This window comes from Salvelinus namaycush, chromosome 7, assembly GCF_016432855.1.
Source record: "Salvelinus namaycush isolate Seneca chromosome 7, SaNama_1.0, whole genome shotgun sequence".
NCBI classification, from domain to species: Eukaryota; Metazoa; Chordata; class Actinopteri; order Salmoniformes; family Salmonidae; genus Salvelinus; species Salvelinus namaycush.
Genome location: NC_052313.1, coordinates 25,861,718 through 25,875,600, shown reverse-complemented (window position 1 = coordinate 25,875,600; position 13,883 = coordinate 25,861,718). Strand labels below are relative to the sequence as shown.

General features: G+C 43.1%; 1 protein-coding gene across 1 annotated transcript; it reads right to left on the bottom strand.

The window, feature by feature from the left end:
• Positions 1-636: 636 nt before the first annotated feature.
• Positions 637-12,241, bottom strand: LOC120050409 (delta-type opioid receptor-like). The gene is made up of 3 exons (XM_038996997.1): positions 12,003-12,241; positions 1,821-2,173; positions 637-1,172 (listed from the first exon to the last, which is right to left on the bottom strand). The coding sequence occupies exons 1-3, from the start codon at positions 12,239-12,241 to the stop codon at positions 637-639; spliced, it is 1,128 nt and encodes a 375-aa protein (XP_038852925.1).
• Positions 12,242-13,883: the final 1,642 nt, after the last annotated feature.

Genomic DNA, 13,883 nt, shown 5'->3' with positions numbered 1-13,883 from the left:
CAATGACGGCCTAGGAACAGTGGGTTACCTGCCTTGTTCTACCTGCCACCCATAAGGGTGCCCCACTCCCAAAGGAGGTAATAGATCTCTGCACCACATACACATTGGTTGGTAGAGACAGATATGGCAAAATCGATGGATGTGCCAATCCCAGGTTGCCCCTTTAAAGCGCTTCCCCAATCATTATTGATGTTTTGTCAAGGATAACTATTTAATTGAATGGCAGAGGCTAGAAGGAGGACGTTGCACCTTGCCATCCATTTAGAACTGTGCAGACGCAGAGTCAGCATAACAAGTAACTATGAAGGAACACAGTAAAACTGAGATAATATAGGTTCTTATCATTTTGAAGTGTGTCATATAGTTGGCATGTGAAATGTTTCCCCCCCCCCCCCCCCCCCCCCTCTTGATGTGTGCAAATAAATTTGGACATCAAAGAATATTGATATATCATTTTCTAAGTGTGAGGAATCGGACCATTGATTTGGGCCTAACAGTAAAACAAATGGAACGAACACCAGTCATCTAAATTAGCACTGTTGTGTGTGCTTACATTCCTGATGTCACCTGGGTTAGGCCCAGATCATTGGAGTCTTCCTTTCCAACGCGGGAAGTGGATGACATCTCCATGGCTAGTCATGCCGGCTTTCTAGTCCCATCTGGGTTCTCCAGTGGAAGTGGGGCCTCCCTTCCTCCCCTCACGGTGCTCCTGTTGTTCTTCCCTGAGGCATTGTCCCCCTTCAGCTTTTTCGGCAGGCAGAAGTCCTTGAAGCACCTCTTGAAGTTCTCATCCAGGAAGGCATAGAGGACGGGGTTGAGGCTGCTGTTGGTGTAGCCCAGCGCCACGCAGAAGAAGTAGGCGGCCATGACGGCGGTGGTCTCGGGCACGCTCACCAGCGCCTTGACCAGGATGAAGATGTGGATGGGCGTCCAGCACACTACGAACACCACGACCACCACCATGACCAGGCGGGTGATGCGCCGCAGCTGCCGGTCCTTTTCCCGGGAGCCCGAGAGGAGACGCACGCTCTTGAGTCGCAGCACCATGAGGGTGTAACACACGGTGATGATGAGCACGGGCACCACGAAGGCAAACACAAACACACAGACCTTCATCAAGGTGTCCCAGTACACGTACGGTTCCGGGAACTGCAAGGCACACTCCGTGGTTCCTAGAGGGAGTGGAGGGAGGGAGGGAGGGAGGGGAGGTCGAGAAAGAAAAAGCACTGATGAAATGCACCTACGCTCAAGCAAAGTGTTCTGAGAACACATAACATTTCACGCTGCGTCTGGTTCATCTCTCACTCTGCGACACTGTTATGGAACGGCTAATGCGCACTCAAAAAGGGAACATCTCACTAATAGCGCAGATTTCTTTTTCACTTATCCACAACTCCATCTGTATTCAGAAACAATATGTGGTGTAAGGATAACGGCAAGCTCATTACCAACAGATGGCTTAGACGTAATGCATTTCCCCTCTACAAAGTAGAGGAGAGATGGTCTGTATTAGACCTTTATGTTCTGGCATTAGACGGGCACTTCTGCACTTTGATTCACTCCACCTACGGAATCTGAGAGTAAAAACAAAATGAACCAGCTCAATCTGTGCACACAGTGTAAGGCATGTTCATTATGTTCTCTTGGGACAATTTCACCCATAAGAACTGTGTGTGTGTGTATATATGTGTGTGTTTGCCTGCGTACGTGCATATTCATGCATTCATGTTTGTGTGCGTGCTTCATGAGTGTGTGTGTGTGTGTATGCATGCTTTTATGATTTAGCGTGTGCCTGCATGTATGCATACCAGCGCTCTCACCATTGTTGGACTGGGTGCCACCCAGTAGCAGTGCTGGTACCCCTGCTGCAGAGGACAGCATCCAGATACATATGTTGATGATCTTGGCTTTGATTGGCGTCCGGAAGTCCAGGGCCTTGACCGGGTGGCACACGGCCACATAGCGGTCCACACTCATCATGGTCAGGGTGAAGATGCTGGTAAACATGTTGTAGTAGTCGATGGAGATGAACACCTTACACACCACCTCGCCAAACGGCCACGAGTTCAACAGGTAGTCAGTGCTCTGGAAAGGCATCGTCGTGGTGACCAGGGCGTCGGCCAGAGCCAGGTTGAAGATGTAAATGTTGGTGGCTGTCTTCATCTTTGTATACCTGTTTCAAAACAGAGTCAAGAATGGAGGGTAGAATGTGTTAGGTCCACATCTGAGTTTAAATACAAATTGAAATCATTGAAATCATCTTAAATACTGTGCAAACAGTGCAACAGTGCAAACTCCAGCCATCTGGCAGACTAGAGCAGCCTTTTTCAAACCTCTCCTCGGGGACCCCCATACGTTTAAGTCATGGGTAACTGCAACTCAACATGGCTGCGGGAACATGGGTGTGTCAACATAAGACGGGCGTATCAACACAAGTGAGTGTATGGAAAGCGAACAGCTAATTGCGCGGATTTGTTGCCACTCAAGACTGTTTCTGTGAGCGAGAGCATCCTATACTGACGGTATGAGGTCAATATCCTTCCAGGATACCCGGGCCAGGTTGATTAGAAAGGCCTGCTCGCTGAAGTCTTTTAGGGAGCATTTGACAGTGATGAGGGGTGGTTGTTTGACCACTGACCCATTACGCACGCAGGCAATGAGGCAGTGATCGCTGAGATCCTGGTTGAAGACAGCAGGGGTGTATTTAGAGGGCAAGTTGGTCATGATGATATCTAAGAGGGTGCCCATGGTTATGGACTTAGGGTTGTACCTGGTTGGTTCCTTGATAATTTGTATGAGATTGAGGGCATCTACCTTAGATTGTAGGACGGCCGGGGTGTTAAGCATATCCCAGTTTAGGTCACCTAACAGTACGAACTCTGAAGATAGATGGGGGGCAATCAATTCACATATGGTGTCCAGGGCACAGCTGGGGGCTGAGGGGGGTCTACAACAAGTGGCAACGGTGAGAGACTTGTTTCTGGAAAGGTGGATTTTTAAAAGTAGAAGCTCAAATTGTTTGGACACAGACCTGGATAGTATGACAGAACTCGGCCTTCCTAAGCCAGGTTTCAGACACGGCTAAGACATCCGGGTTGGCGGAGTGTGCTAAAGCAGTGAATAAAACAAACTTAGGGAGGAGGCTTCTGATGTTAACATGCATGAAACCAAGGCTTTTACGGTTACAGAAGTCAACAAATGAGAGCGCCTGGGGAATGGGAGTGATGCTGGGGGCTGCAGAGCCTGGGTTAACCTTTACATCACCAGAGGAACAGAGGAGGAGTAGGATAAGGGTACGGCTAAAGGCTAGAAGAACTGGTCGTCTAGTGCATTCAAAACAGAGAGTAAAAGGAGCAGATTTCTGGGTGTGGACGAATAGATTCAAGGCATAATGTACAGACAAGGGTATGGTAGGATGTGAGTACAGTGGAGGTAAATGTAGGCATTGAGTAACGGCATTGAGGTTTTGTCTCTAGAGGCACCAGTTAAGCCAGGTGAGGTCACTGCATGTGTGGGGGGTGGGACAAAAGGGCTATCTAAGGCATATTGGGCAGGCCTGGGAGCTCTACAGTGAAATAAGACAATAATCACTAACCAAAACAGCAATAGACAAGGCATATTGACATTAGGGAGAGGCATGTGTAGCCGAGGGATCATAGGGTCCAATGAGTAGCAATAGGTGAGTCATGGAGCCAATTCAATAGTCGCTACTACGCTAGGCGAGCTGGAGACACGGCGATCCAGACAGCTAGTGTGCCGGGGCAAGCAGATGGGCCTTTGGCGACTTCACAACGGAAGAGCCTGTTGAAACCACCAGACCAGTTGTGATGGATCGGCGGGGCTCCGTGTCGGCAGTAAAGGGTCCAGGCCAATTGGCAAAAGAGGTATTGTATCCCAAGAATTAGCTGGTGGACCTCTTCGGCTGGCTGGGAGATGGGCCTAGCTCGAGGCTAGCTCAAGGATAACTGGTGCTTGCTTCGGGACAGAGACGTCAGCCACTCGGATTGCAGCTTGCTAGCTGCGATGATCTGGTGTAAAGTTTCAAAGCTTGCGGCAGGAATCCGGAGATGTGGTAGAGAAAAAGCAGTCAGATATGCTCTGGGTTGATATCGCTCTGTGTAGACTGGCAGGTATTGACTGAGCTGAGGCTGGCTGGTGTCCTAGTTAAAGGTGAGGAACGCTAGCAGTGGTTAACTGACCACTAGCTAGTAGCTAGTTAGTTGGCTAGCTCTGATGGGGGTTCCGGTTCTAAAGTATAAAAATAGCAGATCCGTACCACATTGGGTGAGGAGGGTTGCAGGAGAGTATACTCAGTCCGTAGATGGAAAGTAAGATTAAAATTTATATGAAATATATACGAAAAGAAAATGATATTTACACGGGACAGAACGGGACAAGGCAAAACACACGTCCGACTGCTACGCCATCTTGGAACAGCCATCATCTACGTTAGTTCTCCTAAACTGCTACGTAAACAAACTATCAGTCCAGATAAAACCAGCATCACCACACAGGAACTGACCAATGAAAACATTTTAAGAATTTAAAAACAACACCGCTCAATCAAAACAGTCTAACCAATCACATAGCACTGATGTTACGTCCATCGCCGATGATCCACCCACTCATTTCACCATGCCCACTTCCAGACACATTTCACGTAGGCAGTTACCACACAGAGATAGATAGAGGACTCTAGTGCCCAAAAGACCATTTTAGCATTAAGGACTTTCACCATTTTTAAGTTGTCAACTGGGTGGACTTCCTATGGGTTAGGAAGGATCACATGATTCCATCCGGGTCATCAACAGGGATCAGCCAATTAATTATACTCGTGAGCAAACATTCCATAATGGCAGATGGCACTAAATCGCAAATTTGGACTTTATACCTGTTCAAACAACACCCTCTAGGTGGCAGTATGCACCCATCTTGTTTGTTTGCAAACTCATAAAAGTAGTAGAAGAAGCAAATTGACTACTTCAAAATGAAGATTGCCTCAATGGTACTGTCCAAGCTCTCAAAAATGCCATAATGAGGCAGATACAATGATGCGATGTCTATCTAAGTCTATGTGTTATCCATACTTGGGACATTTCACAATTTTGTTGTAGACCTGAACTAGCACACCTGATTCAAGGGCTTGATTATTAGTTGAATAATTTAATCAGGTGTGCTGGTCATGGAATAGTTTAGATACAATTAAAATAATGGTTGGGGGTCGAAAAGTATTTGAAAGATTTCAAATAGTATTTGAACTCAGGTGATGTAAGATTGTTATTGACAGTTAATTAAAGAACTTGATGAAACCCAATGGGAAAACTCTTCCATCTGTTAAATTGTTATCATCTAAGCTGGTGATTCTATTGATAGTCCCAACAACATGAGGCAGACTAAAAGTAATACAATTCTCATGCAAGGTATTTTTTATCTGTAAACAACTATATATGTAACTAGGGGAGAAAGTGACAACAGTCATGTACTGTATAAATAAGTAAAGTCATTTCTGTCTGATATTTTGATTTGGAGAAAAAAAACCTTGGCAGGGCTAGCTTAGCAGCTGTCATACTTTTAAACGCCCACACCAGTTGAAATCCACTTTTTCGAGCTGAAAGATGGTGGCCAGAGCTTACCCATGATGTTGCACAACAATTTAAGTCAATAAGTCATTGTTTTAGTCAAAGTATAATACACTACATGACCAAAAGTATGTGAACACCTGCTCGTCGAACATCTCATTCCAAAATCATGGGCATTAATATGGAGTTGGTCCCCCCTTTGCTGCTATAACAGCCTCCACTCTTCTGGGAAGGCTTTCCACTAGATGTTGGAACATTGCTGCGGGGACTTGCTTACATTCAGCCACATGCATTAGTGAGGTCAGGCACTGATGTTGGGTGATTAGACCTTGTTCGCAGTTGGTGTTCCAATTCATCTCAAAGGTGTTCAATGGGGTTGATGTCAGGGCTCTGTGCAGGCCAGTCAAGTTTTTCCACACCGATCTTGACAAACCATTTCTGTATGGACATCGCTTTGTGCACGGGAGAATTGTCATGCTGAAACAGGAAACGGCCTTCCCCAAACTGTTGCCACAGAGTTGGAAGCACAGAATCGAACAGAATGTCATTGTATGCTGTTGCATCAAGATTTCCGTTCACTGGAACTAAGGGGCCTAGCCCAAACCATGAAAAACAGCCCCAGACAATTATTCTTCCTCCACCAAACTTTACAGTTGGCACTATGCATTGGGGCAGGTAGCGTTCTGCTGGCATCCGCCAAACCCAGATTTGTCCATCGGACATGCCAGATGATGAAGCGTGATTCATCACTCCAGAGAAAGCGTTTCCACTGCTCCAGAGTCCAATGGTGGCGAGCTTTACACCACTTCAGCAGACGCTTGGCATTGCACATGGTGATGTTAGGCTTGTGTGCGGCTGCTAGGCCATGGAACCCCATTTCATAAAGCTCCCGACGAACAGTTATTGTGCTGACGTTGCTTCGAGAGGCAGTTTGGAACTCAGTAGTGAGTGTTGCGACTGAAGACAGACAATTTTTAAGCACTACACTCTAAAGCACTCGACGGTCCCGTTCTGTGAGCTTGTGTGGCCTACCACTTCACTGCTGAGCCGCTGTTGCTCATACAGTAGACATTTCCACTTCACATTAACAGCACTTACTGTTGACCAGGGCAGCTCTAGCAGTGCAGAAATTTGACGAACTGGCATGTCGAAAAGGTGACATCCTATGATGGTACCATGTTGAACGTCACAGAGCTCTTCAGTAAGGCCATTCTACTGCCAATGTTTGTCTATGGAGATTGCATGGCTGTGTGCTCGATTTTATACACCTGTCAGCAACGGGTGTGGCTGAAATGGCCAAATCCACTAATTTGAAGGGGTGTCCACGTACTTGTGTATATATAGTGTATATTTGGGCTTGAAGTGACAAATCTGAACTACACTCTTCGTGCAAATCTATGTGAATGCGGTGTCTTTTCATATGATATGACATACAAATTGTTTTCAACCTACGTTAGTTTCAGGGCTGAGTTAATTTGAATGTTACCACCCACCAGCATGGCATTGTCTTTTTAATCAGAAACCGCTGCAAAGTTATTCCTCTTCGCGACTGAGATGAGCCAAACACCCTTATATGTCCAATTAGCCACCTGAGCCATGGAGCAAATAAAAATAGTGGGAGCAAACTTATGTTTTTGCACCTCCACTATTTCCCCCCCAGAAAAATCCATAAGATTATTTGTCAATTTTCCCCCCAAGATGAATGGTATTGGCCACTAAAGTTTTTATTTCACTACATGCTCCACTGCTTTGATTGATGTAACGCTAGCTAGAAACCACGAAAGAAAATTAAAGGAACTTATAGTTACATGTCATTTGCAGTGGTGTAAAGTACTTTAGTAAAAATACTTTAAAGTACTAGGTACATCGTTTCTGGGGGGGGGAATAAAATAATGTACTTTTTACTCCATTCATTTTCCCTGATACCCAAAAGTACTCTTTACATTTTGACAGGAAAATGGTCCAATTCACACAATTATCAAGATAACATCCCCGGTCATCTCCACTGCCTCTGATCTGGCAGACTCACTAAACATAAATGCTTTGTTTGTAAATTATGTCTGAGTGTTGGAGTGTGCCCTTGGCTATCCATCAATATTTTTTTTTTAAATTACAAATTGTGCTGTCTGGTTTGCTTAATAAGGAAGTTGAAATGATTTATACTTTTACTTTTGATACTTAAATACATTTTAGCAATTCCATTTACTTTTGATACTTAAGTATATTTAAAACCAAATACTTTTGGACTTTTACTCAAGCAGTATTTTATTGGGTGACTCACTTTTACTTGAGTTATTTTCTATTAAAGTATCTTTACTTTTACTCAAGTATGAAAATTGAGCACTTTTTCCACCACTGATGATTTACAGCCTGCACGGTCATGAGCAAAGTCATTGTAGCCTATCATTTCACTTCCCATGTGAGAACCATGAGCTTCATCTTATTCTTTCAAATTATTTATATGGTGGATTCGCGGCCACATTTTTTGGAAGATGCCAAAACTTAGGAGATAGATTGCGAAGTCAAAGATAGGCCAGTGGTTTCCATCTGTGGTAAAGTTTTCCCTAAATCAATGCTTATGATAAATCCAGCTCCAGGTCCAGCCATAGAGCCATCTGGCTAATCGTTTGAATATGGTGTAGTAAAAAAAAACAAAAAAAAACAAGAGATAATATTAGCTAGCCAGATTAGGTTAACATGCTAGCTAGTTACACTGACAGCTGTAAGTGCCCTATTTGTTGATGTTTATCAAATCCGTGAGGAAATTCCCACACCAAATTCGTGAATATGTATAAGTAACCTTCATCATTCTTCGGAGGTGGAACCTAAACAACGACGCAACGTGGAGTGCCTGGATACAGCCCTTTGCCGTGGTATATAGGCCATATACCACAAACCCCTGAGGTGCCTTATTGCTATTATAAACTGGTTGCCAACGTAACTAGAGCAGTAAAAATAAATGTTTTGTCATAACCGTGGTATATGGTCTGATATACCACGGATGTTAGCCAATCAGCATTCAGGGCTCGAACCACCCAGTTTATAATGAAGAATATACGCTAACATATATAGTGCCTTCGGAAAGTATTCAGACCCCTTGACTTTTTCCACATTTTGTTACGTTATAGCCTTATTCTAAAATGTATTAAATAGTTTTTCCCCCTCATCAATCTACACACAATACCCCATAATGACAAAGCCAAAACAGGTTTTTAGACATTTTTGCAAATGTATTAAAACAAAAAAACAAAAAAATCACATTTACATAAGTATTCAGACCCTTTACTCAGTACTTTACTCAGTACTTTGACAGCGATTACAGCATAGAGTCTTCTTGGGTATGACTACAAACTTGGCACACCTGTATTTGGGGAGTTTCTCCCATTATTCTCTGCAGATGCTCTCAAGCTCTGTCAGGTTAGATGGGGAGCGTTGCTGCACAGCTATTTTCAGGTCTCTCCAGAGATGTTCGATCTCGTTCAAGTCCAGGCTCTGGTTGGGCCACTCAAAGACATTCAGAGACTTGTCCCGAAGCCACTCCTGCATTGTCTTGGCTGTGTGCTTAAGGTCGTTGTCCTGTTGGAAGGTGAACCTTCGCCCCAGTCGGAGGTCCTGAGCGCTCTGGAGCAGGTTTTCATCAAAGATCTCTCTGTACTTTGCTCCATTCATCTTTGCCTCGATCCTGTCTAGTCTCCCAGTCCCTGCCACTGAGAAACATCCCCACAGCATGATGCTGCCACAACCATGCTTCTAGGCATGGTGCCAGGTTTCCTCCAGACATTACGCTTGTCATTCGGGCCAAAGAGTTCAATCTTGGATTCATCAGACCAGAGAATCTTGTTTCTCATGGTCTGAAAATCTTTAGGTTGCCTTTTGGCAAACTCCAAGAGGGCTGACATGTGCCTTTTACTGAGGAGTGGCTTCCGTCTGGCCACTCTACCATAAAGGCCTGATTGGTGGAGTGCTGCAGAGATGGTTGTCCTTCTGGACAAATCAAAATATATTTTAGATTCTTCAAAGTAGCCACCCTGTGCCTTGATGATAGCTTTGCACACTCTTGGCATTCTCTCAACCAGCTTCATGAGGTAGTCAGTCGCAAAAACCATCAAGCACTATGATGAAACTGTCTCTCATGAGGACTGCCACAGGAAAGGAAGACCCAGAGTTACCTCTGCTGCAGAGGATAAGTTCATTAGAGTTACCAGCCTCAGAAATTGCAGCCCAAATAAATGCTTCACAGAGTTCAAGTAACAGACACATCTCAACGTCAACTGTTCAGAGGAGACTGCGTGCATCAGGCCTTCATGGTCAAATTGCTGCAAAGAAACCAATACTAAAGGACACCAATAATAAGAAGAGACTTGAATGGACCAAGAAACACGAGCAATGGACATTAGACCAGTGGAAATCTGTCTTTTGTTCTGATGAGTCTAAATTTGAGAATTTTGGTTCCAACCGTGTTGGATGATCTCCACATGTGTGGTTCCCACTGTGAAGCATGGAGGAGGAGGTGTGATGGTGTGTGGGTGCTTTGCTGGTGACACTATCTGTGATTTATTTAGAATTCAAGGCACACTTAACCAGCATGGCTACCACAGCATTCTGCAGAGATACGCAATCCCATCTGGTTTGCGCTTAGTGGGACTATCATTTGTTTTTCAACAGGACAAATGACCCAACACACCTCAAGGAGAGTGATGGAGTGCTGCATCAAATCACCCGGACTCCACAATCAACCGACCTCAAACCAATTGAGATGTTTTGGGATGAGTTGGACCATAGAGTGAAGGAAAAGCAGCCAACAAGTTCTCAGCATATGTGGGAACTCCTTCAAGACTGTTGGAAAAGTATTCCAAGTGAAGCTGGTTGAGAGAATGCCAAGAGTGTGCAAAGCTGTCATCAAGGCAAAGGGTGGCTACTTTGAAGAATCTATCATCTAAAATATATTTTGATTTGTTTAACAGTTTTTTGGTTACTACATGATTCTATATGTGTTATTTCATAGTTTTGATGTCTTCACTATTATTTCTACAATGTAGAAAATAGTAAAAATAATGAAAAACCCTTGAATGAGTAGGTGTGTCCAAACTTTTGACTGGTACTGTATATTTGCATATCGTTTAACCCTCCCATAAAAAGCTTGTCTCTCATTTTGTTGCATTTTGCACAAAACATATTGTATGTTACCCATATGGCTCTGGTCAAATTGTGCACTATATATGGAATAGGGTGCCATTTGGGACATAACCATAGTCAAATCCTAGTCCTTAGGAGCACATAATAAAGTTCCAGCCATTGCAGGGGTGATGAGGCCTCCATCTTCCAATGACTTCTGTCACAGGTGATTTATGGACAGACCCACATGAAATAACTCCATAACAGGAATGAAACCACAATCTTCCCTAAAATCAATCACAGCTCTGTGGTGGTAATTTAACCATAACAACAGAGACATGTTGCCACTTCAGTTCAGAAGTACAGTAGAGGAATTCCATTATGCCCATATGGTTATATGCTAATAAATCATTTGAAATAAGGCATATTTGGATCCACTTTGCAAGTGCATTCAATTTCCTGATTGCTAAATGTATAATCTCTCGTGGACAGAAATTTGCGCTAGAATTTGACTTCTGGGTAAAATAAATGACTAAATGTATAACGTAGGAAAATTATATTAAGAAGAAAATGTGAAGATAAAAAATAAGTCAACCAGATAAAAAATATACAAATTCTGAACTGAGCTGGCTACAAAAAAACGGAGAGCTGAGAGTATCACAATTAGCTAACCAATAGAATTGAATAAAATTGGGGAGGTGACGGAATGGCCCTATGGAAGACAGGTAATGTGCGATCAATCTGATTTGCGGTCATTGTCTGGTCTGGAGCACTTTATGAGGCGTTGGTGCAATGCACACGACACCAGCTCTGATTTATTTGTCTACACCACATAAATAAAACCCAATGAGGTGCAGGCATTATAGAGGGCCACTGATTTTAAATGACACATTTAAAACACTTTTAAACATTGCCCCAAAAAGGTAGCATTCCAACTGTCAAAAAGCCCGATAGTGAAAAGGTATTGTTCCCTCCAATAGAACGGTACAGTATATGTTCGGTATGGGTCATGATTGAAACAAAATAATCAACAAACCATATGGTGTTTGTACACTTTGTACAATAACGTGTAAACATGCACCTGCCACTGGGTGGCTCACAAGTGTTGCAGATGTCAGAAAGGTGTACTTTTTGTTTTTCTGTGCTGAAATGTAGTCAGGTGTATTGCATGGGCATCTTACTCTATTGTTGTATTTTTTGCATACCCTTAATTTCCCCCAAAATCTTTACCAGTAGCCTATAAATTGTCAAAGTTGATATCAATGCAATATTGAGGTGAGTGAGCAAATAGATCACGATAAACCTTACCTGATGATAACGTACATGACGAGGCAGTTGCCCACCAGGCCCACCACGAACACCACGGAGTACACAGCTGTGATGATGGGGATGATTGGGGACATGGGATCCTCTTCCCAGTCAGAGTCAAAAGTCAGATTGTGACCTTCTGGGTATTCAGACTGCGAAGTAGCATTCATAGAACAGTGTTCGACGAGCGCGGTGAGGCACTTGTCTTCTTTGAAAATTTCAACCGGGGTGCCTTCCATATTTGGTTATGCTTGACCACCTAACGAAAAGGAGATAATGGGGCTACCAGCATATGCCTTTGGCTATGCGGGAATGAAACCAGTGAGAGAGAAAAAATAACGATTAAAAAGTTGAAGGTGTGCGTCAAATTATAATTCATAATTTACGTTTGTATATTAAACCAACTTTCTTATGTGCCGTTCAAAAAAGGAATGAAAACGATCCAACTCCATTATATATACAGAGTAATTTAATCGTATTTTTAATGTGATAACACAATTAAAGCTTACTGCGTAATGCATAATTTCACCAATCCGGGCAATTGGTAACTTACCCTCTGGATATTAGTTCCTTCTGTTCCTTTTTTTTGTGTCTGTAAAATATGGAAATTGTGCTGAGCGAAACGATGTTAGATATTTGCTGTTTGATTGCAGAAGGATATGGCTCACCAAACTTTGTAGAGCGGAGTATGAGAGAGACAAGCACAACAACGCGGCTCAGCGGAGACTCGAGCACACGCACAGCGCGGGCTGTGCCGCGCCCTCCCGCTCAAATATGACGTCAGAGAAATATCAATACCCCAACATAGGATCTCTATGAACGTCAACATAGGATCTCTATTAACCTCAACATAGGATCTCTATGAACGTCAACATAGGATCTCTATTAACCTCAACATAGGATCTCTATGAACCTCAAGGCAACGTCTACGTCCCCATGTAACCATATAATTCGATGTAACCATGGAATAGCCTACAACTGTGAGAGACGAAGTGCGCCAAGAAAATACATACATCCGTTAACTTATTACATTATTTTATTCACAACAATAATATCTTCATCATATCAATTATTATTACACTATATAATATTATATGTGTAAGTTATTGACCATGAGTAATATATAATGCTAACCTGCTCTAGACTCACTTGAATTGTTTGAATTCACTTCAACACTTTTCAACACTGCAGGGGTCTTCAACAAGTTATTGGAGAACATCTGTGTAATAAATTGGTTTAATTTACTAAATCATTTAAAAACATTTGACCATAACATCAAAGCAATAATACCAGTTGATATAACATACATCAATAATCCGATTGATCATAGAAATCAGATAATTCCGCTGTGCCTCTTGTTCTAACCTCTGATTGCATGAAAATGTATGTTAGAGCAGCACAAAACCAATCATCCATCATCATTAATCATTTATCAGAGGCACAAAATACCCTCTATCAAAGAGGATGTTCTGGATGTATGCTATGTGATAATGCACTGTGAATAATCATATGCTGTGCAGTATGCATATTACTGATAGTGACACAGTGCGTATCCTCTATCCTGTAATGTAGGTAAATACACAGAGTATACAACATATTAAGAACACGACATAGACTGACCAGGTAAATCCAGGTGAAAGATAGGATCCCTTTATGATGTCACCTGTTCAATCCACTTCAGTCCGAGACAGGTTAAAGATGGATTTTTAAGCTTTGAGACAATTGAGACATGGATTGTGTGTGCCATTCAGAGGGTGAATGGGCAAGACAAAAGATGTAAGTGCCTTTGAACTGAGTATGGTAGGTGATGCCAGGCGCACCGGTTTGTGTCAAAAACTTCAACACTGCTGGGTTTTTCACGCTCAACAGTTTGCCGTATGC